General features: G+C 36.5%; 1 protein-coding gene across 8 annotated transcripts in view; it reads right to left on the reverse strand.

Annotated features, from left to right (window-relative positions):
• The window catches only part of nrp1a (neuropilin 1a), a 418,289-nt gene that overhangs the window by 235,482 nt on the left and 154,852 nt on the right, over positions 1-27,955 (reverse strand). For all 8 annotated transcript variants that reach the window (XM_087308241.1, XM_087308239.1, XM_087308237.1 and 5 more), the window contains exon 4: positions 22,161-22,288. In XM_087308241.1, the coding sequence (XP_087164367.1) occupies positions 22,161-22,166 (6 nt within the window). In that variant the 5' untranslated portion in view covers positions 22,167-22,288. The remainder of the gene's footprint in view (positions 1-22,160; positions 22,289-27,955) is intronic.

The following is a 27,955-nucleotide window of genomic DNA, read 5'->3' on the forward strand; positions in this document are numbered from 1 at the left end:
GTGGACTATATGTAAACATTATTATATTTAGATTAATTGCTGACAGGCCATTCAATTATTAGAGGAAAAACAAAGCGATGACACATAGAATAAAGTCAATTATTCTGCTTAAACTACAGATGCCTTCTGTTGATTTTTGATGCAGACAAATGTCCCCGTGAGCACATACTGTATTTCTCAGTTCTCAAAAACACCGGGGCACATTTTCCCAATGAATCGGAGTTGAGATTCTGTAAAGTTCTGACTTTAGCAGTACTTCTGTCTATGAATGAGCAAGAAAACACTCCCTCAGCCGAGATGCACCTGGCAGTGACGCAGATATGATCTGTGATGGATCATGCGTGTGCAACTGTGTTGTTTTTAATCACGTCCTGTTAAGAGTTCTTTCCAGGGCTTTCAATCCCTGCTGCGACATGTTTTTGCATGTGATAAGCTTCATGAGGTTTTTCAAACGCTCTGGAGAAGCACAGAGAATGATTGTTGTGATGTCAACGCAATTTCTCAATATCCATTTTTATGTGCCGAGCGCAAGAATGCTGTAAGCCACATGTCACCCATCTTCGAGACGTTGTGTTTTCTTTATGATTTCTTTGCATGTTTCTGTGTCGCTGCTACCTGACAGATATCATTGGAATGTGAGTCGTGAGAAATAACACTAGGGCTGTGTGACAGCACAACACCAAAAATAATATCAAGCTTTGATGCCAGTTCACTTTTTCAGCAGTGCTTGTTCCCGAAGTATTTTTACTGGATTCTTTTCTTTCCCAATAGGTATTTTAAAATAAGTTTTGGTTATAGTGCTATGAGCCATTGACCAAACCAAACAGCCAGTCTGAGAATCACATTATAAACTTTCATTTGAAGCGAAAAAGTATATGAAAATCAAAAAAAACTATACAAGACGAGTGATATATAGTACTAAAATCCCATAAAGCACTTTGAGAATTGCTAACTTTTTATAGAGCAGTCAGTCAGAACAGAACAAACACTATATATATATATATATATATATATATATATATATATATATATATATATACGTATATATATATATATATATATATATATATATATATATATATACGTATATATATATATATATATATATATATATATATATATATATATATATATATATATATATATAAATGAAACTAAAATTATATATATTATAACAAAATATCTATGTAATACATAAGTTTAGAAGATTCCAACTTTTCAAATAAATGTTTAGTAATAGAATTTGTGCTTAAAAACTACATTACCCACGATGCTGTGCAGATATTTCCACCAATCAGTGAGTTGTATAGAGAAATGCATGCTAAAAAGGTTTATTTAGCTCCGCCCATTGATCTGAAGAACAGCGAATGATGTTGAGCCTCAAGCACTGACATATTTGTTTGCATATGCATAGTTTGCAATGAATTTGAAATATATTGTACCATCAAAAACCTTTTTTGTGTTAGTGCTTCATGGGATTGTAGCTAGCTCTAGCCTTAATAAAAGCTATTGAGTTCAGTTGTGTGATTTTTCCTATCCATTAACTCAATACAATAGAATTTGTAATGTTGTGATTCTTTTCACAGTAAATGTTATGAAGCCTGCCCTGCTTAAAAATGTTAGTTGCACTAATGCATATTATATACAATATAAATTAAAACTTGAGTACTTTTAACTATAACGGCCCTATCATACACTTGGCGCGATGAGGCACAAGACGTGTTTTGGCGCGATTTATCGCTATTTTTAGACTAACGCAACCCTAATTTTCACATTTTGTGCCACATTGTTTAAATAGCAAATTAATTAGCAAAACACACCCAGAACTCATTAAGAGAATAAGCACAGTCCATCCTTGAAATAGCAATGCACTATAGACTTTGCACCTAGATCACAAAAATAGAGCCCTATATGTCTATTGAGTGAAACGATGAATTCTGTAAAAGCCCAAATCATCAATTAAAAACTCAAAATAAATCTATCTTTATAAAATGTACACGTTATTGCAGACAATCCACTTATTTTCTCCTATTGAGAGAATGAATGGATATTTAATTTCCAGATCTGACTGTTGTACTCCATATGCTGCTTTGACATAGACAAATACACAACAACCTAGCAACAGTATAGCGATGCCCTCAGCCACGTCTTTTATGTGTGTAAAAAACAACAAGCGTTTCCTTTCTGCATTTCCAGAGTTTTCATCATATAGCGTACGCTCAGTTTCAGCGCTGACAGGAAGTGATTCGGTGGCCGAGGGGAAGTAACCCAGTTGCAGTCGTCACATGCATCTGGATTGTGTCTCATTATGTAACACTCTCTACAGTGACACACTAACCTCGCTCTGCTTACACTTTAAACACAGATTCAGAGGCAACACGTCTCAGCCATGTTGCTACTATAGGATTACAGCCACATGAAACGTCTCAGCAACATTACAGCAACGTGTTAATGAAGGCGTGCTGCTCCCCTAGGGCTTCAGTGAAGAAATGATAGGGAAATTAGTGCACGACAGGCAAGTACAGACAAGATAATGCTGTGTTTATTGCGCATCAATAGCACAATATCAAAGGTGATCGATTATGTCTCTTTTTACAAGATGTAAATGCGTCTCTGATGTCTCTAGAGTGTGTGTAGTGAAGTTTCAGCTCAAAATAGCACACAGATCATGTTTTATAACTCTCTGAAACTGACACTTTTTAGGATTTGATCCAAATTGTGGTGTTTTGGTGCCTGTCGCTTTAAATTTAAATGAGATTGTGGTCTTTTCAAAAGGGGGCGGAGCTACATATGTCTGAGTCAGCATAGAGGCATATTAAAATCAAGGCTAACATTATTTATAGTTTATAAGGTCTCTTAGTCTATGCTGACATCATCTTCAGCAGCTCAAACACTTTAATGGCTAATGGACAGACGGCTGCTTCTCACTTAGGGCTGCTGTTTATGCTAATGAGGGAGAGATGGTCATTAGTGGGCGGGGCTTTACCCCTCTGATTACATGTACAAAGGGAGAATGTCAATCAAAGTGTTTTAAAGTCACTGTTTATATCAAGTGTGAACATAAAAAAATAAAATGAATCAATTTTTACCATTAGAGGCTGAATATATTCACACATTGCTGCATCACAACTGTGCTTAAACTCCTTATAAAAAGAGATATATGCATTAGAGTTCCCCTTTAAGACATGAGTTTAAAATCTCTTTAGGAAAAAGTGAATATTGCGTGTAATATGCAAGACTATTTGTAATATCTGAGAGCGTCTATTGAATTCAGAGTGCTTGCAATTATGTGAATTTCATCTTACACATGCACACAGGCGTATACCTCACTGCTGTGCAGAAAGTGTTTTAGTATTCAGGATGACAGTATTCTAGTGTAAGGAAACCAGACGTCCTTGTTTTCTGGAGACGGTACATGTTTCTTGTTGCCCTGTCCCTGACTAGAGCGGTTTTAATTAAAGATAAAATTATACAAAATGTTTTGTCCCCTTTTTCTAACTCCTGGATAATCATTAGTGAGATTTCAATGCTACTCTGACCACTGGAATAGATAATAATGTCCCAGTTTGCATCTCAGAAATCTGGATTTTTAGTGTTGTGGAATGTTTTGTAATGCTTTCTTTAACCCCTTCATTAACGTCACACCACATTTTAGTTCACACTTGAATATATATATATATATATATATATATATATATATATATATATATATATATATATATATATATATATATATATATATATATAAACCAAAACAAACAAGAAATGAAATGAGTACTGATAAATATCCCACCTCTGGGTAAGAGCAGAGATGTTTCGATCGATCGGATGGAGATTTAATAACTTGATCGGTACTCGCTGCTCTGGCCGATCTTATGAACCGATTGCAAGTTGGAGTTGAACAAAGTACTTAAATGACCTTACATGTATTTAGACCTTTTCACATACAGTATATGAACTGAAAGAACTTCTGTGCTTAAGGTTTACTAAAACCTGGCTGGTAATATTACATAAATAAAACATAAAAATTATTATTTTTAACATGGATATTTAATAATAAAACTTACTGTAACATACAGATTTCAATAAACAGAAGTTTATAGACATATTTCCTTTTGTAAGGAGTAATAGATTTATAGATGTGCATGAAATATGCGTAATAACTCGTTCTTCATTGAGACATGTTGAATTCTTCTTCCATCATCTGCAGCATTTCTAAAATTGCTTCGTTTGTCATTTTTCTTATCAATTTTTTATTTGTTTGATCTATTTTCTGTAAAGCTGCTTCTGATCTTGACATGTTCACACTAAATGGCTGTAATAGACACGTTTAAGGGATTATATGCAACATCTGTAATTTATTTAGGTAAGGAGAGATCTCCACTTAAATATCCTTTATAAATATATTTATTATCTGTTCTTTTTTTTTTGTTCTGTCTCTGTAATTCTGTTGCACTGTAGTAGCTCTGTCACAAAGACAAATTCCTCGTATGTGCGAACATACCTGGCAATAAAGCTCTTTCTGATTCTGATCCTACTTCAAGGTAAAATGTGCTTAATCCATCATAAAGCTTGAAGCATCAGAATGGGTACGCGGTATTGGTCCCTATGACAAGGAATCGGTACTCGATATCGGCTGCAAAAATCCTGATGGGAGCACTCCAAGGTAAGAGTCTCTGTACTATGGAATACTACAAGAAACAGTGGGTTGTTCATGTCTTCATTAGGGTATCTGTACTTTTACTGTGTTCCCCCAAGTTTTACACCTTTGCAAATAGCCTCTATTCACATGTTTGCATTGATTTTATGCAATTCACTCCCAAGAATGTTTGATAAACAATAGAAAGAAACACATACCAGCATGAAAATAAGATAAATAACATATTGCTCTTCGGTTTGTTTAGTAATAAACTTCAACATTTGATTTCTGTTGAAATCTGGTGATAAGTAAAAAAAATACAATTAAATTAAATCCCTTGACTTTAATAGTGTGTGGGGTTAAGTCTAACAGTACAATAGTAGAGGAAACTATCTGATGTTATCCACCTCTGTTGACTGTCGATGTTTGCGGTTTTCATGATCCCCGAAAAGCAAAATCTGGCCTAAAACTTTAAGTCAAAGCGACTCCCGCAGTTCAATCAGGAGTCAGTATTTACCAACATTTCTGAAGCAGCGCAGGTGTGTTTTCATGCACGTAATCTGTGCATCAACAGGCGTGTGTGTCTGCCTGCCGAGAAGAAACAGAAGTAAACCACCTGAGAGAGTCCTTCTCTTTTCCAAACGAAGCATCCGCTGCCAACATAAACCACCCTGGACAAGTTATTCGCCGGTATCCGCCAGTCCCCACCTGTTTCCTTCGATGAATTCATGAATGTTTCAAAAGAATGCTAATAAGCGTGACCGACAAACAACTGTCTTCCCCACCAAATGACATTATCAGAAGACGCCGGCCGTAGCCGTAATTAACAGGCACTGTATGTGGAGTCAAACGAGAGGAGACAAGCTGTTTGCTACAGAAGAAAGGCCTGCTTTTTTCTTTTGTCGCCTTGCTCTCTTTCAAGGGGACGAGCGAGGGAGTCGGCTAGATCTCCTCTTTTCGCAGTTTTCTGCCTCAGATGAAAGACTCAAAGCCAGGCGTTATCGCAAACACACACATTCGCTTTGGCAATCTACCGTTACAGACGCACACGGGCAAATATTCCTCGCTTGGCTCTCGGCGGTGTTTCTCTTTCTCTTTTTCTCTCCATCTCTATGCTTTCTTTTCCAGCAGCCATCCTCCTTTTCTTGTTTTTTTTTTTTAAATGAATAGTTCACCAAAATAGGAGAAATCGATCAATTCCTCACGCTTGTGTTGATCCAAACACACAACAGGAGAAATTGGTGGGAATATTTGCTGTGCGCTTCTTTTCTTGAGTTGTATCACACATATTATTCACCTTTAGCTTTATGAGCTGTGAACTGTTATTGGAGTGTGATAGTTCTATACAGTTCTACTTTTGTGGTTTATAGTAGTTGTTTCACAATGACTGATTACTAAAATACAATTTGTATTAATTCAAAATACTCCTGGACACAAATCCTAAATCTTTAAATGCCATCAACAAGTCAAAACTTACAAGAGAGGGGAAGAAAATACATAAATAAAACAAACACACCACAAAACAATGAAATAAATGCCATTAAACCTCCTCTTGATGATGTTTTAAATAAATAATTCAGCAAAAACATGAGAAATCGATCAATTCCTGACGCTTGTGTTCACCCAAACACACAACAGGAGGAATTGGTGTTGCTGTGCATCGCTTTTCTTGAACTGCAGCACACAGTTATATCATTATGGTTCTGGGATGTACTGTAGTCCATTTTGTTTTTGCATATTACTGACTTTTATGATACGTGTGTGCTGTTTTATTGTAATTTTTGAGCTATGATCTGGTATTAGAGTGTGATGGTTCTATAAAAGTCTACGGTTGTGGATTATAATAGTGTTTTCCACAATGACTGCTTACTAAAATACAATTTTTATTCATTAAAAATACACAAATTCTAAATCATATACTGCCATTAACAAGTCAAAACTTACAAGAGAGGAAGAGAAAATCCGCATAATGCAAATATGCCTCAAAATATTGACATGATGTCATTAAACCTCCTCTTCTTCATGTTTTAAATAAATAATTCACCAAAAACATGAAAAATTGATCAAATCTGGGGTCATCACAGCGAAATGAACCGCCAACTATTCCAGGATATGTTTTACACAGCGGATGCCATTACAGCTGCAACCCATCACTGGGAAGCACCCATACACCCTTGCATTCACACACATACACTACAGACAATTTAGCTTACCCAATTCCCCTATGGCGCATGTCTTTGGACTTGTGTGGGAAACCGGAGGACTCAAAGGAAACACACACCAACATGGGGAGAACATGCAAACTCCATCTGCCATCAACAAATCAAAACTTACAAGAGAAAACTTGTAAATAATGCAAATATGCTGCAAAATAATGACATGATGTCATTAAACCTCCATTTGATGATGTTTTAAATAAATAATTCAGCAAAAACATGAGAAATCGATCAATTCCTGACGCTTGTGTTGATCCAAACACACAATAGGAGAAATTGGTGAGAATTTTTGACGTGTGTTTCATTTCTTGAGTTGCATCACACAGATATATCAATAGGGTTCTGTGATATACAGTAGTCCACTATTTTGCATAGTCATATTATTCACTCTGATGACATGTGTGTGCAGTTTTATTGTACTTTTTGAGCTATGAACTGTTATTGGAGTGTGATAGTTCTATACAGTTCTACTTTTGTGGTTTATAGTAGTTGTTTCACAGTGACAGATTACTAAAATAGAAATTTTTATTAATTCAAAATACTCCTGGACATAAATTTTAAATCATATGCTGTCATCAACAAGTCAAAACTTACAAGATAAATACATTAATAAGACAAACACGCCACAAAACAATGAAATAATGTAAATAAACCTCCTCCTCTTGTATTTTAAATGAATAGTTCACCAAAAGCATGAGGAAATTTATCAATAACTCACTTGTGTTCATCCAAACACACAACACATATTTGATGTGCATTAGTTTAAGCATTGCAAGAGAAAATTAATAAATCAAACAAACAGAATAATGAAATGATGTAATTGAAAGTCTTGTAGACAATCACGGTTGGGTATTAAAGTTAGTAAACTTGATGTTTTTACACACTGTTGGTTAAAAAGTATTTATTTTTAGCATTTTTGGCTCTATTTTACTTTCTATTAAATAAATGTAGCTGTGTTATGTTTATGTATGCAAGTCAAGGGGGTCAGGGTCTGTGGTGTAAAGGCCAGATAATAAGAAACGTTCGATGAGTAATGGACCGCACCTGGCCAACTCCTGAAACACCAGTTGTTTACTTGTGTGTATAAATGAGGGTCAAAGGTGAGAGCTGTTGTTGCAGATTGGGTGAACACGTGAGGGACAGTTGTGACCCAGAGCTCTGTATATCAAATCATTCATTCATTCATTTATTTTCTTTTCAGCTTAGTCCCTTTATTAACCTGAGGTCATCACCGCGAAATGAACCGCCAACTATTCCAGCATATGTTTCGCGCAGCTGATGCCATTCCAGCTGCAACCTATCACTGGGAAACACTCATACACTCATGCAGTCACACACACTACAATTTAGCTTACCCAATTCCCCTATACTGCAAACCGGAGGACTCAGAGGAAACCCACGCCAACATGGGGAGAACAAGCAAACTCCACACAGAAACGCGAACTGACCCAGCGACCTTCTTGCTGTGAGAACCACTGCGCCACCACGTCACCCCATCAAATTATATCATAAATTATCAATATTTTTAGTATTGAAAATCCTCTCCTGACTTTGTTCTCCGTATTTCTAATTTCACCTGGAAGAAGTGCACATTGCTCTCTGTTTCATAGCTTCATACACACTTCTGGAATTCCACATATCCAGCATCCATTCCTTCAGCTCCTTCCCGTCATTCAGCACAGCAGACACTTCCTCTCATTTATATTTGGATTTTATGAGTTTGCACACTGGAGATGATCCCTGACCTAACAGCGCTCCTGTGTGTGTTTAATGAAAGAGCGTTCTTCCCACGAGTGCGTAAACGAGTCTCAGACATTTCTGAAGGAACACGCGGCCTGTTTTAGGCTGATGATAATGGAGATATAGGCCAAAGTGAGTTATCTGAACTGCATATATTAATTACAGATTGATGGTTGGTGAACGAGCCTCAACATAATGACTTCCCAAGGGCTCCTTATGGAAATTCTGCAGTCCTTACAAAAACAACATTAGATGTTGGATCCTCTGGGCACCACGCACTATAATACCGCATAAGCATCCTTTGGTAAACAAGTCTCTGAATATTCACGCTTGGTCAAGCCGGTTTACTAAACAAACATGGGAGATATGCAGCTCTTTGATTATTTTTGAGGGAATACTATAGTTGTGTCGGAAAGAGAAATTACATGAATTATAAGTCATCACATGTGCTGGAATGTACACTACCTGACAAAAGTCTTGATGTCGATCAAAGTCGCAAGAGCATCAAATAATAACTTGACTTCTAGTTGATCATGTGTAAGAGTGTTAGAAGGTGGATTTCTCTGATGGATCATCTGTTGATCTGCATCTCAATCATCACCAATACTGCAGAAGACCTACTGGAACCCACATGGAGCCAAGATTCTCAGAGTAATCAGTCAAGTTTGGTGAAGGTAAATTCATGGTTTGGGGTCATTCAGTATGGGGGCGTGCGAGAGATCTGCAGAGTGGATGATCAACATCAACAGTCTGAGGTATCAAGACATTTGTGCTGCCCATTACATTACAAACCACAGGAGAGGGACAATTCTCCAGCAGGATAGCGCTCCTGCTCATACTTCAGCCTCCACATCAAAGCTCCTGAAGGCAGAGAAGGTCAAGCTGCTCTAGGATTGGCCAGCCCAGTCACCAGATATGAACATTATTGAGTATGTCTGAGGGAAGATGGAGGAGGAGGCATTGAAGATGAACACAAAGACTCTTGATGAACTCTGGGAGTCCTGCTGAAGGCTTTCTTTACCATTCCAGATGACTTTATTAATCAGTGATTTGAGTCATTGGAGAGATGTAAAAGCTCATGTAAAAGGCTCCAAGAGAGATGTAAAAGCCTCCAAGCTCATGATGGAGTCAGACACAATATTCATTCTGTCTCCACTGCAGTAGGACTTTATATTCTATACTGGACATTATTTATGTTCAGTGACGAGACTTTAGTCTAAGCAGAGTCAGACCGCACTGTCCTAATAAAATCACTGAAAATCAAGGCATGATCATATTGTATTGTGCTCAAATAAGCAAAATCTAGAGGCCTTTGCCTTTCATATGAGCCACTTCTGATACCAAATGATCAACCAGAAGTCCATCTATTATTTACTGTTCCTAAAACTTGGATAGGCCACAATGTAATGTACAGCACTGTGCAAAAGTCTTAGGCCCCCAGTTACAATTGTAGTTTTAGTGAGGTTAGTTTATAATGACTATATTTTACTACTTCTCATTTCTTTATTAAAATACAACCAGAAAATATGAACTTTTTGGGTCTAATTCTTTAAGACATATGAAAGAAAGAGTCGAGCAAGATGAAATGCATAAATGAAAATACTGTTTGTGATCTGCATCTCTGTATTGTCAATATTGGCTGAATTGATGGGAATGTGAATGCTAAAATGTACAGACAGATTTTAATTCATCATGTGATTCATAATAAAGAGCATTTAATAACTAAGAGTTTTATATTAAAGCATTATAATGATCCCAAACATACTGCTAATGTAATTAAATCTCATTTGGAGTGAAAAATGGCTGATGAAATGGCCTCCGCAGAGTCCAGACCTAAATATTATATACATTAGAACAGGCAACTTTATAGGCAGTATGAGATTCACCTGCAGAGAAAAAGAAAGATAGAAGATGCCAAACTCTTAAATTATAAGAATTGCTGAAAGATGCTTGATATAAAATAGCGCAATATTTCAGAACACGGATGATTTCAGATATAGGCAGATATAAAGGTCTGTAATATGCAAAAAAACTCAAGCTACAGCCATCAAGTGTAATGAAGTCTGGATCATCTGATTTACTTCTCTAGGATTTGGGAAAGGATGAAATTGTATACTGCCCAGCCTTTCTGGATACCTGCTGTCAGCATTGCAAATCCCAAACAAGCACATTCTCACCATGTTATTCAACTATGATGCATGTCAGACAACATTGACAGAGCACAGAATTTCAATATTATGATTGGCCATATCGCCTGTCAATCAAACTGGGTCAATTAATTCACTCTAAGTTTTTAAATAGTGAACTCCTCAGATGAGCTCCCATCACTGTTCTCAGCCCGTAAATACAGGATTTGAGTGAGCTGCAGTGTGGAGTTACAGTATTTAGTTATTATAGACTTTATATTTGCATTTGATTTTCTCTGCAAACTGTTTCTAAGCAAAGCTGCTTACATGAAATGGCATATTTTGTCAGCAGGTAGCAAGCGGCATATTTGCAGAAAACAGCATCACATGCTGAGCGTATGAAATTCAGTCATGAACACAGAGCAGAAACTCATCAGAACTGCACTGACGACACAGACGGAAGCCAAGGCCGTAATTCCTCGCTCGATCAAACACAACAAATCTGTGACCTTCAACCTGACAATGCCCGTCTGTTGTGTCTTAAAAACATCAATCAACATTTACTGCATATCTTACAACCTTATCTATCTATCTATCTATCTATCTATCTATCTATCTATCTATCTATCTATCTATCTATCTATCTATCTATCTATCTATCTATCTATCTATCTATCTATCTATCTATCTATCTATCTATCTATCTATCTATCTATCTATCTATCGTTTCATCCATCCATCTGTAAATACATCCATTAATCCATGTATCTATCTAGCCATCTATAAATCCATTTTTCCATCCATCTATTTATCCATGTATCCATCCATTCATCATGAATAAATCCATCCATTCATGTCTCTACCCATCCATCCATCCATCCATCCATCCATCTGTGTATCTTACTATCCATCCATCCATCCATCCACGATTCCATCCAGCAATCTGTAAATCCGTCCATTTATCCATGTATTCATTCGTTCATCCATCCATCAAAGTAAAAACCCATCCACTCTTCATCCAAACAATCCATCCATCCATCCATCCATCCATCCATCCATCCATCCATCCATCCATCCATCCATGTATTAATCCATTCATTCATGTATCCATCCATCCATGTATCTAAGTATCTATCCATCCATCCATCCATCTATCTAAAAATCCATTCATCCATCTATTTGTCATTCCATTTATCCATGTATCTATCCATCCATCCATCCATCCATCTATTCAACCATTCATTGATCCATCCATTTATCCGTGTAAGACTAATCTTAAATCTTGTAAAATGGGGTAAAATAGGTGCCCTTTAAAACCCAACCGTCCATTGAGCCATATGCCCAATATTTAACTGTTTACAATATCTAGTCAAATATAATGTGCTGTTATCATGATAAAGAGAAAAGAAATCAGTTATTAGAAATGAGTTATTAAAACTATTATGTTGAGAGAATTATGTCTTTCCGTTAAACAGAAATTGCACAGGGGGGCTAATAATTCAGACCATATATATATATATATATATATATATATATATATATATATATATATATATAATAAAAACACAATAAAAGCAAAATCAGCATGACAAAAAGTGGTGAAAAGCTTTGCCCGGATCGAGTGTGATTACACGAGTGAATGGAATGATTTGTGGGAGCAGTGTTTTTGCTGTAAGTGGATGCAGATGTTGGCTGGAATTATCAGTCTATTGTAGAATATGATGACAGAGTAGGATCTAATCAATACCAACTCCACGTCTGTCTCCATCAGGCTACGCCGAGCATTAGCACTCGCTAGCATGAGGAGCGTTTTCTCCTGATTGTGATCAGAACTCGACTCACACCCGGTCTGAAATGGCTCTCCAATTAAACAAGCCAAATGTGCTCACTTCACTGTCTCATTCTATCAATATCTGCAATCAATGGCCGTGACAGCGCTAATTATTTGAGAGCGATTTTATCACGGCGGTGAGAGAGTTGTAAATGAGGGAGTATAATTCATTCAGAGAGATAAAACACACACACACACACACACACACACACACACACACACACACACACACTGTTTGCCTGAAATGTCTGCTTAGGTGCCGTTTGTAGTGAGTTCATCAAGAGTGACGTGAGGTCAAATTAATTTTCTGTTTATTGCAAAATGAAGATAATTTTGGTTCACTCTTTAATCCAGCATGTAATTGCTAACAAGTTTGTGCATACAAGTCGATTTAAATCACGTCAAATTTAGTTTGCTGTTTTGTGGGAAAAGATTTATAGACTGACTGACTGACTGAATCCACTGCTGAAATTAGATCATTCAGTATATATTTTTCTGGCAGGGATTAAAATTGATTTTGACTACTAGAACATGGACACACACTTCTATCTATCAATCTATGCATCTACTGTAAATACCCATCTATCCATGCATGTTTCTACTGTAACTATCCATCTCTCCGTCCATCCATCCATGTTATCTATCCTTCAATCTATCCTTCAATCTATCCTTCAATCTATCTATCTATCTATCTATCTATCTATCTATCTATCTATCTGTCTGTCTGTCTGTCTGTCTGTCTGTCTGTCTGTCTGTCTGTCTGTCTGTCTGCCTGCCTGCCTGCCTGCCTGCCTGCCTACCTGTCTGCCTGCCTGCCTGCCTGCCTACCTACCTACCTACCTACCTACCTACCTACCTACCTACCTACCTACCTATCTATCTATCTATCTATCTATCTATCTATCTATCTATCTATCTATCTATCTATCTCTTCATCCCAAGTATCTATCCATCCATGTATCTAACTATCCATCCATCCATCCATTCATCTATCCATCCATGTATTCATTTATCTATCCACCTACACACCCATCCTTCCATCCATCCAACTAACCATCCATATATCCATCCATATATCCAAGTATCTATCTATCCTCCTCCCATTCATTCATCCATCCATCCATCCCTGTATGTATCCACTCACCCAGCCACACACCCACCTGTCCATCCATCCATCCATCTATCCATCCACCCCTGTATCTGTCCATCTGTCCATCCATCCTAAAGATTTGCAACAAGCCTAGGCCATGCTAAAACTGCATTACAGCAATGCATAATAATAAATTATGCTAGCAACTGAATCATGACATCTATACTAGCAATTAATAACTTTTTTAAAGTTACTTACCTAACACTGGAAGTAACTAATTCTGAATATTGCTAACCTAAACAGCAACACCCTAACAACTAGAATACCGGTAGCAAATAAATATCTATGAGATGTATGAACAAATGGCGGAGGTTTCTCCAAGAGCTCTCGTATGGCTTAAGAACACTTGAACTACAGTGCATGATTTATACAGGCCACTTTTATGACACTATTATGGTGCTTTTATGGAGCTTAACGGCACACATCCTCACTGTCAGCAGACTGAAGACAGTCACAAAGACATGCAGCTTAAAAAAATGAGTGTGTATGCGAATGCAAGAGCTTATGGGTGTTTCCCAGTACTGGGCTGCAGCTGGAAGGGCATCCACTGCAAAAACCATATGCGAATAGTTGGCGGTTCATTGCACGGTGTGGACCACTGATAAATAAGAGACTAAGCCAATGGAAAATGAATGAATGAATGAATGAATGAATGAATGAACGAATAATTGAGGTTTTGTCTGATCTGTAGGGAGTAAATTAACTGGATTTTCCCCCTATATTATGGCCCATGTAAAGCACTTTATTCACTGTATATGAAATGCATTATAAACATAACCTTGTCTCTAGTTTACACCGCCTGCCAAGGTTTGAGAGGGAATTAAAAAGGTGGAGAGAAGCGGAGAGAAAACAGAAAACACACACAGACCCATGAAGCATGACTTGTTGATTAAACAAAGCTTATCAATCACACAGTTAGCAACGCACTTCCACCCACTTCATGTTTAAATGCATAGAAATGCATTCGTTATCTACAAACGTGTTCAGAATGAGTTCAAATGAGTTTAAATGCAGTGACTCACATGCTTTAATTGTTATTCTACTCATATATATAACTTTAAATGTGAAAAGTGTGTGCTTTCCGACCCAGTGAACACTTTATAATCATAATTGCAAAAATAATGACTGTTCTCAGACATGTTTTCAGACAATCACCCAATGCAGAATGCACATTAAAGGAATAGTTCACCCTAAAATTAAAATGCACTTACTATTTACTCACCCTCAAGTTGTTCCATATCTTTATGAGTTTTTTTTTTTAAATGTGTTGAACATTAAGGTAGATATTTTGAAGAATGCTGAAAACCTGTAACCACCGACTTCAATAGTAGCCAAAAAAAAAATACTATGGAAGCCAATAGTTACAGGTTTTTAGCAGACGTCTTTAGTGTTCAACAGAATAAAGAAAGTAAAACAGGTTAAAACCAAGCAAAGGCTGAGTAAATAATGACAGAATATTCAATTTTGGGTGAACTACCCCCTTTTAAATGATCAATAATGAATCCTATCTTACTGCAAATGCACACACACACACACGTCTACCTTTACACCCCAGTGTTTCCAGGTAAATCAACTTATATTAAAGTCTATTATAGCAGTACTTTAACAATGTACGGTACACAAATCTCCTTTAATAACCTCCTTCAGGCCGCAGAGCCAACTTAATGTACAGAAGTAGTAATATAGTAGGCGAAGTGAAGGCTTGTTAGCCAATGTTTACGGCTGTAGTTACAGTATGCAAATGACTGTGTTCTCTTATTTATGGTGCACAATCGTGGGTTTTCTTGAGTTTGCTATTCAAGACCCCACACACACACACACACACACACACACACACACACACACACACACACACACACACACACACACACACACACACACACACACACACACACACATATATGCACCCTAAGGGATGGAGATACACTTGATATTCATAGCATAAAATTGCTAGGATGTCATTAGCGAACAATGGCTTTTTGGAAGCACACATTTCTAAAGTTTACTGCCCACATATTTCAGCGTACATCTGAGGAAGGGGAATAAATAATTCAGCTTACACTGCTCCTCTTCCTTGAATACAGAGAAGTGATCTGGGACTGACCTGCTCTGTACTGTGAAAAAGCCTCTCGCTGTGATTAATGAAGATGAAAGAGCTTCAAACTTTGATGAGCGCTGTCCAGTAGTCTGAGAAGCAGTCATTAAAAACATACAGCACTTACAGCGGACAACCTGATGTTAACATTAGCACCTGTTTAATCAGCATTATTCTGTGCTCGTTAATCAACTATACAGCGCACACAACAGTCTACCAAACATGAAGTGTATCACTGAGTTTGCTGCACAACAATACTCTAGATGCAGATGTGGTCAATACTACTAGCCTTATACTTCCCAAATGATGTCGAACAGCTTCAGGAATTGTTCACAGTATTTCCTATAATATTTGATCTTCTGAAGAAAGTCTTATTTGTTTTATTTTGGTTAGAATTAACACAGTTTTAAAGCCATTTAAAGGTTAATATTATTAGCCCCCTTAAGAAATATTTGTTTTAGATTGTCTCCAGAACAAACCCCTGTTATTTAATGACTTTTCTAATTACCCTAACTTTACCCTAATTACCCTAGTGAAGCCTTTAAATGTCACTTTAAGCTGAACACGAAGAATATCTAGTCTAATATTATGTGCTGTCATCATGACAAAGAGAAAAAAAAATCAGTTATTAGAAATGAGTTAGTAAAACTATTGTCTAGAAATTAGGGATGTCCAGATTCCATGACATGATTGGAAATCAGGCCTGATCACACGGTTTCAGAATTCACAATACTTCCCGATCAGGACTTGAATATATATATATATATATATATATATATATATATATATATATATATATATATATATATATATATATATATATATATATATATAAATTCTCATTGTTTTTTAAGGCATCTATAGTTATGTGGTGGCCCAGAGTAAGACCTCCTTCTTGACTTCACACAGAAACAGCATGTGTGCAGCATGACATACCTTTGGCCCAGTTTACACTGTCAGGTTTTGATGCCCAATTGCGATTTGTTGCCTATATCTGATGTTTTGCCTTTCTGTTTACACGTTCTTTTGACTGTGACCCATATCCCATTCATGTGTTTACACTTGCCAAATAATTTACGTCACGCATGCATAAAGTCAGGTTCTAGCAATAGACGCTTTACAGTTTTCAAATCTGTGTTTGACTTATTAATATAATAAAAAATGAAAGTATTTTAATCTCTTTTTATGGAAAGGTTCTGAAATGTGTATTCACGGGGGGTTAAATACAACAATACAATGCTTACTAATTTATTAATAAATGTAAAGTTGTGCTTGTTAACATTATTTAATGCACTGTGACTTAACACAAATAAATGGAAATAAACATTCACTCATTCATTTTTTTTGATTTAGTCTATTATTCATCAAAGGTTGCCACAGCAGAATGAACCACCAATTATTCCAGCATATGTTTTACACAGCACATGCCCTTCCAAACTGCAACCCCACACTGGGAAACACCTATACACACTCATTCACACACACACACACTTTGGCCAATTTAGTTGATCAATTCCACTACAAACCGGAGCACTCGGAGGAAACCTACACCAACACGGGGAGAAGATGCCACACAGAAATGCCAACTGACCCAGCTGGGAATCGAACCAGCAACCTTCTTGCTATGAGGCCACAGTGTTAACCACTGAACCTCCACACCTATACACTCTATAACAATTATTAAAGTACTTATTATTATTTAAAACAATTTACTGTAACAAGCACATGTCAGAGTAAGATCTGTTTATGGCATAAATGTGCAAAAGTGACTCCTTTCTCCATCACGAACATTCAGACCTTTGATTTGAAGCATTAAATCAGACACGTCTGAAAAGCTTTCATAAGTGTAAAATCAGTTTAGTGATTTGTATTTGCAATATCAATAATCTCATCTTCCACTCATAAATATATGATGTGCATATAAAATGTGATTAGAGACAAACCAAACACACGTTCTTGGACATCTGCTCATAACTGTTCTTCATGTGTTTTTGATTTTCCTGCTAGACTCTGTTCCTCGGTTTAAAGCACGTCTGTTCTCCCTCATCCCTCAGTTTTATCTCTGCACAGCCTGTCTTTATTATCTGTGCCTGGAAATGTTGGATCACAGGAACGCTCGGTGACGGAAGATGCTTTCTTGTGGTTGTGAGAGTGGCGTTTCTGCACATACTGACTGCATCATGTTCTCTGTGTCCAAAGGAAAAAGAGCTATAGTGACAAAACCAAGAGGAGACGCTGTGCTGATCTGTTTCCAATGATCATGTGTGCTGCGCTGGATTGCTCATATAGTTCCCAAATATTTCCCAAATGATGTTTAACAGTGCAGGGAATTGTTCACAGTATGTCTGATCATATTTTCTTCTTCTAGAAAAAGTCTTGTTTGAGTTGTTTCGGCTAATATAAAAGCAGTTTAATTTTTTTAAGCCATTTTAAGCTCAATATTATTACCACCCTTACATAATGTGTTTTTTTCCTATTGTCCACAGAACTTATAATAAATAAATAAACAAATAAATAAATACATAATTAAAATAAATAAATTAAAAAGTTGTAATTTATTTAAATATTTATTTAAATGGTTATTTAATAAATGCTTTAAATAAATAAACAAAAATGATTTAAATAAATAAATACATTATTTAAATGAACAAATAAATGATTTAAATAAATACATAAATAAAAACATAATTTAAATAAATAAACAAATACATAATTTTAATAAATAAATAGTTTAAATGAATATATAAATACATGATTTAAATACATAAATAAATAAATAGATACATGAAATAAAGAAAAAATATATAGATTGTTTAAATACATAAATAAATAAATAAAAAAATAAAAAAATAAATAAATAAATGAACAAGTTTAAAATTAATGAAAATAATTTAAATACATAAATTACTTAAATAAATAAACAAACAAACAAACAAATATAACCATGTGAAACTGATACTAGCAACCAGAAGAGAGAATAGCGCAGAATTAACCCTTTTTTTCCTAATTTGATGCACATATTAATTAATAATACGTATGTCTTCATAAAGAGATTTAAGCACATTACAGTTTCTAAAACATTAGTTTCTTTATTCTGTTAAACACAAAAGAAGATGTTTAGAAGAATGCTGTAAACCTGTAACCACTGACTTCCATAGTAGAAAAAACAAGCACTATGTTTGTCAATAGTTACACATATACAGCATTCTTCAAAACATCTTCTTTTGTGTTTAACAGAAGAAAGAAACTCATAAATGTGAGTAAACAATGGCAGATTTTTCATTCTTGGGGGAACTATCCTTCTCAGATGTTAATGAAAGTTATACATCGTCTTCTAAAAAGGGTCAATTTGTTCTCCACTTTCATGTGTCTTCAGTGAGAATGAAGAGACGTCAGACAGATCAGTTTCTCATCCAGAGCAGTTTGTTATGGGTCTGATCTCATATGCACCCTTTTCACAAGATTCTTGTGTTTGTTGTGTTCTTCCTTTCACTACACTCTGAGTTTACCAACTATGACCACTTCTGCTGCTGAGAAAGCAGAGAATGTGAAAAGGGTCCATACTGATACTGAACACAAACACACACACACAAACACACACACACACACACAAACGCACGCACGCACGCACAGCAGCAGCTTAACATCAATGACAGCATCCTCAGGAGTTCTTCAAAGTGTGTGTTGACTGCTAGATGATTTTACAAACAAGCTTGAAAGCTCAACTCAAAGCTCAGCACTGTTTATTTGCTCCAATGTTTATCTTCCAGAACTCTAGACACTTGTGTGTGTGTGTGTTTGACTAAATCACTTAATCAAATATTCAATTACTTCTGTCAATATGTATTCACCGTTGCGTAATTCCCAACCTCAAAACTTTTCTTTTAAACATGGAAAACACAAGAGAAAATTTTAACCTCTCTTTTGAAAAAAACAGACAGAAATTGATCGAAAATTTGGCAAATCATTACAGAGACATGGTGAATAACACATTAAATTAAAGATGACATTTTGATTCTTTGTACATGGGTTATTTCTGGTTTTGATTGGCTGATAGTCATGCTATATTCTGCAGTAACAGCACTCGTACAGCCTCTTCACCCTTGTGTATAACTCCGCCCACAAAGAGTGACATCAGATCAATAAACACAACAGTGTGACAAATATTGCAGCTACTGGACAACATCATGTACATTTGAGGCTTTTTAGGCAAGAATGTAGTAATTTAGATTGCAACTATGCAGTTTCTATATGCATCCGCCTGTCATACGGAGCAAAGACATTTAACATTCTGCCACAAGATGGCGACAGAGACCGCATAATTAGCCCTGAGAGGAGAAAAACTCAGCATAATTTCTACAGATCAAACCATTATAAAACTTTTGTATGTTGTAGTGCTGTATTTATACCATAGTCTGGTAATGTTTCTGATAGTATTTCTGCTAGTGTTTGTTTTGCTTTGAATTTTCGGGGTTGATTATTGTGGTCTCCCGGTTGCAACAGAGAAATACTGGCAAATCTCTGTAGACTGATGGCATTTCATGCCGCTCAGCCTTATAATATTAAAACCAGCTGTTTTGTCATCATTTTAGACATTACGCTAGAGAATCATTCAAATACTAGCTCTAAAGTGATGTCTGTGTATTAGTAGCGGCTTTTGCTGTTCTGACGTCAGCTGCAGAAGGGAATGAATGGCTGAAGAAGGTTTTGAGACATTGTGTTTGATTTCCTTTTTTATTGACATGATTATGCTGTCAAACTGTTGTAATATCACACTCATAGCAGTGCGATACGACTGTATATCGTCACTGGTGGGGCACTAAGGCCTGTGGCCTGACTTTAACTGTATGTCCAAGATAAAGCAAACCTATGAATCAAGGCTCAACAGAGTTGCCCAGCAAAAACACAAGCTGAGAGCAAAGCATCTGCAACAACCAGAATCCGAGTCTCCTGCTGAACGTTATCCAGCATTATTATCAGGAGAGGAGGAGATTCTCATCAGGACAGAGAAAAGAGAAGCAGATAAGAGTGATTGGCTGGGGGTGTGTGGGACAGAGCGGGGGTCGGGTGTGTTCGGGGACGCAGGTGACCACAGAATAAGGTCACCGTGCTCAGCTTTACAAAATTCAGCCATGAAGAAACACTATTGACATCAGCTTGGGGAAAACCAAAAACGATTCTTCTACAGTGTTGCTGCAAAATATGTACTGGTGATGAAAACACCACAAGAAAGAAAACATTTAAAGAAAGATCCAGAGTAAATCTGACTTTTCAGAAATGTAGAATAATGGAGTATACATCATATATTAGTTAATGGAGGAAATGCTTCATTCAAAGCTCATTTACAGCTAAATGCATCATAAAACTATATACAGTACAAACAGTATACACACTGAAAACTGTTTTTGTAGAGAAAGCTATGAAGGGATTTCTAGTAAATTCCAATAACCAGTAAATATAATAATATTAATAAATAAAAACATACAATATTTTTTCTGTATAATCGCACAGCAAGTGATTTATGTTGCATATAAATTTATACATAAAAAACTAATAAATAAATAAATAAACAAATAAATAAATAAATATATACATATATATATATATATATATATATATGTGTGTGTGTGTTTCAAATAATATGTATTTTAAAATGTGAAAATTATATTTAAAAATAATTTTTAAAATAAATAAAGAAACAAAATAAATATTTAAAATAATATATATTTCAAAATAAATAAATTAATTAATTAATTAATTTAAATAAATATATAATTTTATTTTTATATTTATTTATTCTTATTTTCTGTAATTATTTATTTAAATGCCTGGTAAACCACATCATTCAAATGTAGCAACAACACAGCCATAGTTCACTGAGAAGCAACACAAACAGCTGTCACTATCACTCAATGATTCACTTCTAATTCATTATTGACCGATTAAATCCCTTGCGATTACGAACTTTACATAGCTTGTTAGTGAAGTACAGTAAAACTCAGGCTCATTCGGCAACACAGGCTCATTCTGAAAACGCAGCTCTACATACATGCCAAGAGTGTATGTATGTGTATATATATAATTGACACTAACTGCTTTTTAAATTTTATATATTTCTATGTATTTTCCAATTATTTATTTCATTTTGTGTAATTGTAATTTTATTTATAGGTAAAGGTTTGGGAATAATATTTGTTTTTATTTTTCTGTAAAATTATCCTGCCATTTCTGTAAAAGAATATCCATCTCTGGAGATTGTGAATTATGTAATCAGAAGTACAAATGGCAGCATTTCGTCTTCAAAATGAATGCTACGGGGGGGTATGACGCAGTTCCTACTCGAGCTACCAGCTGATCACTTACCCCCATATGGACAGCTTTCCCGCTGTTACCAGTCTGTCCAGTGACTCGGCGTGTACGTCAGAGGATTTGAGATGCAGAGAGACCATGACGACATGGGTTCGAGTCCGGTAAAGAACACTTTCAGGAAGCTGGTAAGACAAAAACAAAAGCCAAAAAATAAAATAAACAAGTAAATAACTGGGTGAGAGTGCGGTAAAATCTGAAATCATGGTAAAAATCATGCGGCTTTTCTTTTTTGGATTGCTTTAGAAAACACTATTGGTTGGGTTTGAATGTGGTGGGTGGGGGAATCGGTCGGTTGGTCATTCAGTCAGTCGGTTAGTTACTCGACAGCGGCCTCTGGTGGATATACACAAAAACAGCAGAAGTGAATTGTACTGCGTACACAGCGGCCTCTGGCGGATTCCCAAAAACAAAAACTGCAACAAAAAAAGGTACTTCCTATGACTTATTTTACTCTCCAGAACTGTATATAGGGGTGTGTAATCAGAATGAGCCTGGGTTGACTCTATTATACATTAAATGCAGTTTTATCTAAAAGCACCTGCTGGAGAATTCTAACCGATTACACAACTGGCTTTACTGACAAAATGCACATGAAAAAAAAAGTCACCATCCGTGAATCACCCTGCTCTAGCATTAAAACATCTCAACTGTGATGCATAAAAACCCCATAATTTTCATTTCTATCTTGAACACATGTCTGCCATTCTGGTAACACAAGCATCTGCAGATATTGCGTTTGAAAATCCTGCAAAACTCTTGTCTCTCTGTTCCCCGTCTCCCTCTGCCTCTGATTCTCTTGTTCTGCACTGGATATTGCTCTATTTTTCCCTTGACTATCTGTCCGTGGCAGTGCTGCTGAATGTCCCAGAAACAGCCTGTTGCTCTTGTCATCTGTCAGCAGGGTTTCTCCTGCTCTTATCACTCTGTCCTGCCTGCGGTCCAGTCCAGCGGTCAGACTCTTCCCAAAATAAACCAGCTGTGTGCCACTACTGCTGCTGCTGCTGGGTTTGGATGTAGAGTAATAATATAGAGATACTGAATGCTGAGCAAGAAAGAGCACCTTCAACAACTGACTTATTCTTTTGCTCATCTCTGCTGTCTACCTTATCTAAATGAAAGCACTTCTACTAGATTCTACTAGTCTTGACTATAAGTCAGATCAACATAAACATAAATGCTGTTTTACCAGCTCACATCTACAAAATTATACAATTGTTGATAGCTCTTTTAAAGGGCACCTATGATCAAAAATCACCTTTTGTAAGCAGTTTAGACAGAATTATGTGTAGATATAAAGTATCTACAGTCATTGCAGTGATGGAAACACAATAAGTCTCTTTTTTTAATTTTCTGACATTAAAATAGGACCCAAACCCCTGCAATCCTGGGGTCCACCACAACGTGACGTATGTGACTCCAACATGACTGTGGACACACTATACTACAAACTATACTACACACAGCTCACAAAAGGTGATTTGCATCATAGGTGTCCTTTAAAATGACTATAATGAAATGAAATATTCTTAAGAATAAAATATGTTGTGTTCTTTGGAGGAGTGAACTTGAATTGTGATGATATTATATTGTCATTCTGCCATTATATAATGAGCTGCATAAAATGATCTTAAAATAACAATAACATTGTTTATTGCAATATATTTTGTGCAATATATCCTGCAACACAAACATAGACATCATGACAGGCCTACTAATAACCTTAATGTTTCCGAATCTAATCATAATGCAAAAATGTGCATCGTTTACAAAGCTGCTTTGAAACATAGTGAAAGGAGCTACACAAATAAACTTAAATTGAGGTCAATAAAAAATATTAATGATATTTATTACATTTATTTTCCAGCCATTGCTTTTTTATTTATTGTAAGTGGTGTGTCTCCTTCTCTTCTGTCTACACTCTCAGAAATAAAGGTACAGGAGCTGTCACTGGGGCAGTACCTTTTCAAAAGGTACACATTTACACCTAAAGGGACTTTTTAAGTACATTTGGGTACTAATATGCACCTTTATGGTACAACTGTGGACTATTTGGGTATAAATATGCATCTTTTAAAAAGGTACTGCCCCAGTGACAGCTCCTGCACCTTTATTTCTGAGAGTGTAGCACACCTCTAATCTTTGCATATATCTTTGCATATGTTCTGTGATTGGCCGAGAGCTGAGGATGTAGCCAATAAATGAAAGCACTGAAATGACGAGTCTCAACAGGCCTGACAGATTCATCGGGGGCCGCAGGTAGTGGAGTCTGTACAGAAGTCAGCTGGCGGGGGCAGCGTTTTCTGCCAGCTCGTTTTCTCTTCCTCTCTCTGTGATCTAATGTGGGAGTTGTTCGGTGTCAGAGTGACTTAGCGCTTACCTGTACGGCATCTGAACTAGAGTAGCAGATGGTGAGCGCTGTCTGCTAATGGTACCAGAGAGAGGACATCCCTCATCATACAAAAAAGGGCTTTTCCATTCAAAGCTACACCGAGAGTCAGCAGGAACTCATCAAGCTGAACTCCAGCACTTCATCACTCATACGGCGTCAAAACAAAGCTATCTGAAATATAAATGCTTCTTCTTTTTAAAACTATACGAGTTACATATGCAGTTGAAATAGGGTGGTGCAATTAATCTGTAATTTGATTTCGGCGTCCAACGATTATGAAAAAAACATTAATCAAGATAAAGCGATTATAGCATCATATCTATTCCAGCAGTGTGCATTTGTTCCACTGCACAGCTCAGATTCACGTGAAAATAGGTCAAAGCTTGTAGTGTAACGTGACTTTTGAAGCATGGGACAAGTGTAATTTGTTAAGGTGTACTCGATTTATTCTAGTTTTTCAAAATGCTGCTGTGTGCACGCGCTGAGCCTCTGAGACAAGCAGAGCAATACAATACATTAAAATATTTATTTATGAAGCACACTGATACACTACGTTAACGCGCGACTCTTATCGCATGGTAAAAAATATTGCCGGTAATCTATTCTCAAAGTTAGGTTGAGAGCAGGGTCTATTATACGCAAGCTATGATGACTTTCACTTTGATATTTTAGCGCGGCTGTATACCTGACCGGTGAGCCGTCTACAAACTAGAGCTCTTCTGAATCAAATCAGCAGGTTCTGCAGTTCGGCAAATTCACTTTAACTCATGCACATTTCATTGATGCCACTGTAACAAACTGGGCTATTAGATGCAAATAAGGAGTGAGGACTGGTGAGAGTGTTATGGAATTTAATAATGCACGCCAAATGGAAAGAAAAAAAACTTCTGCATTTCACGATGTGTGTGTCTGTATGTGTGTTTTTGTGTGTGTGTGTGTGTGTGTGTGTGTCTGTGTCTGTATGTGTGTTTTTTTTCTGTGTGTGTCTGTATGTGTGTTTTTGTGTGTGTGTGTGTGTGTGTGGTCCTTTACTGACAGCCGCGTGTGTGACTCTTGTTGGAAAATATGTCGAAAAGTCCTACATGACGGTAATAGTTTGATCACGGTGTTTACTTCTATATATCAAAATATCTGCAGACTCCACAAGTCTTAAGTCCATCTCTGTTTAGTTTAGTGATGACTTCAGTCGAATTAAGGCTGTTAAAATGGCTGTTTGGAGCTTATATAGTTCAACATACACGTTTAACTTAATACAGTTAGTAAACACAAGTACATCTTATTGAACATCATTTATTTTCATCACCAATTATCACAGTAGAACAGTTTCTCTAGCAGTTTGTGATGCATTTTAGAAACAGGAGATGAGCCCCTGGTCTAATGCGCCACCTGGCTTGAGAAACTCATCCTCAAAGACTTATTATTTGGGTTGCACACATATTCTGAATACCTTCGGCAGAATTCAAATAAGCCATTTTAATCTAAATAATTTGGAGATTAATCTACATTAAAAAAAATGTATGCCCACCTATAATATACATACAGCATCCATGCCTAATATACGATGGCCAGTAAGTGATTCATTTTTTTTTTTTTTTAATTGTTAAAATATTGGTGTCTGTGATGTCAGCCAGAGACTGATGTAAACACCATGATTTTTTATAAGCTCACTTTAATGTGCGATATGACTAAATGTGGTCATAAACAAATATTATCTCAATTCGTATGAGTAGCAGCTTGGACCTGGAAACAGTATTTCATACGTCACAACTTAACAAGCGGACACTGATTATTGTGACAGGCCTACGAGCACTCACAATCATTAGCCCTTGAGTGATTTTTTTTATTTTCTTTTTGAAATATTTCCCAAATGATATTTAACAGAGCAAGGATTATTTTTTTTCTCGGTTCGTGCGGTAGAAACACACTGATCTGAGTGCTTCCATTACTCTATAGTAAGCGATGTCTCCCTGTGCTGTGCCTGAAACCATTGCTCCCATTACCATTGGCAAATATGGAGCACGAAGCCCAATGTTGCATGCAGAGAGACACATTTGTGTGATTAATCAGGGGAGGTTTTAACCTCTACAGCCCCTCAGGAGATATTCTCCACATGCAGATCTAATAAAACACTGTCCTCAGACCAGCCAGTGCCACCGGATACTGTCCTCGTCCACTGGTAAACGTGAAGGACACCTGATAGCCAGCTGTTCTGGGGGACTTCCAGGACCTCAGGCTTCCTGGTCTACTTTTTATTGCCAGACCTAATTTTTCATGACCCTCTGTGCAACCCAAACCCAAAAGTATATAAAGTTATATATAGTTGAAATGAAGCAGGTCTAAATGAAGGCCCCAGTGCTTTATAAGCAGGACTTTTTGTTTTTTTAAATTGGGGAACGTAATGATTGATCTTTAGCATTGGCAGCAATATATGTAATGCAAAATTAGTAATAAATATAGAGAAGCATATATATTTATTCATACCAAAAATTGGACTTAAATGTACTTTCATTCAACCAGTAAAATTCCTTGCTCTGTTATACATTATGTGGAAATATATGAAAGAGAAAATTCACAGGAGGGTGATTAGTTTTGACTGTATATCCTGAATACATGTCATTATTTGAGCATATAAAATAGCATTTATAGGATGTTGCATTCTAGTTTGGATTTGCAAAATTTACATGAGCATTTCTCAGCATGCTTACACTTTATTTTAAGGTGAGGTAGCTACAGTGTAACTGTTCATTTAACACGTTAATTAATTTAATGTGATTTAGGGCAACCCAAACCCAAAAGTAAATACCCTACCTGACAAAAAGCTTAAGGAATACCCACGTTTAAGGAACAACAAATAATAAGTGGACTTCTAGTTGATCATTTGGTATCAGAAGAGTCTTATATGAAAGGCAAAGGCCTCTAGATCACGCTTATTTGAGCTGATTTTTGCAGGTGGCAGCATTGAAATGCAACTCATGCAAATATTAGTATTGGTATATTAGTATTAGTAAATAACATTCATTCATTTTCTTTATGGCTTTGTCCCTTCTGGGGTGGCCACAGCAGAATAAACTGCCAAATTGTCCAGCATATATTACGCAGCAGATGCAACATAACACTGGGAAACATCCATACACTGATACACTATGGCCAATTTAGCCTATTCAGTTCTCCTAGAGCGCATGTCTTTGGATTGTGGGTATAACTGGAGCACCTGGAGGAAACCAACGCCAACACGGGGAGAACATGCTAACTCCACACAGAAACGTCAACTGGCCCAACTCGGACTCGAACCACCGAGACGCCATTAAATATGCAGTCTATCCAAAATGACTCATAGCATAACTGACTTAAATTCCCTTTTATTCAACCAGCAAGTTTATTTATTTATTTTTGACCGGCA

The sequence above is a fragment of the Danio rerio genome, chromosome 24, assembly GCF_052040795.2.
Source record: "Danio rerio strain M-AB ecotype USA chromosome 24, GRCz13ab, whole genome shotgun sequence".
NCBI lineage: Eukaryota > Metazoa > Chordata > Actinopteri > Cypriniformes > Danionidae > Danio > Danio rerio.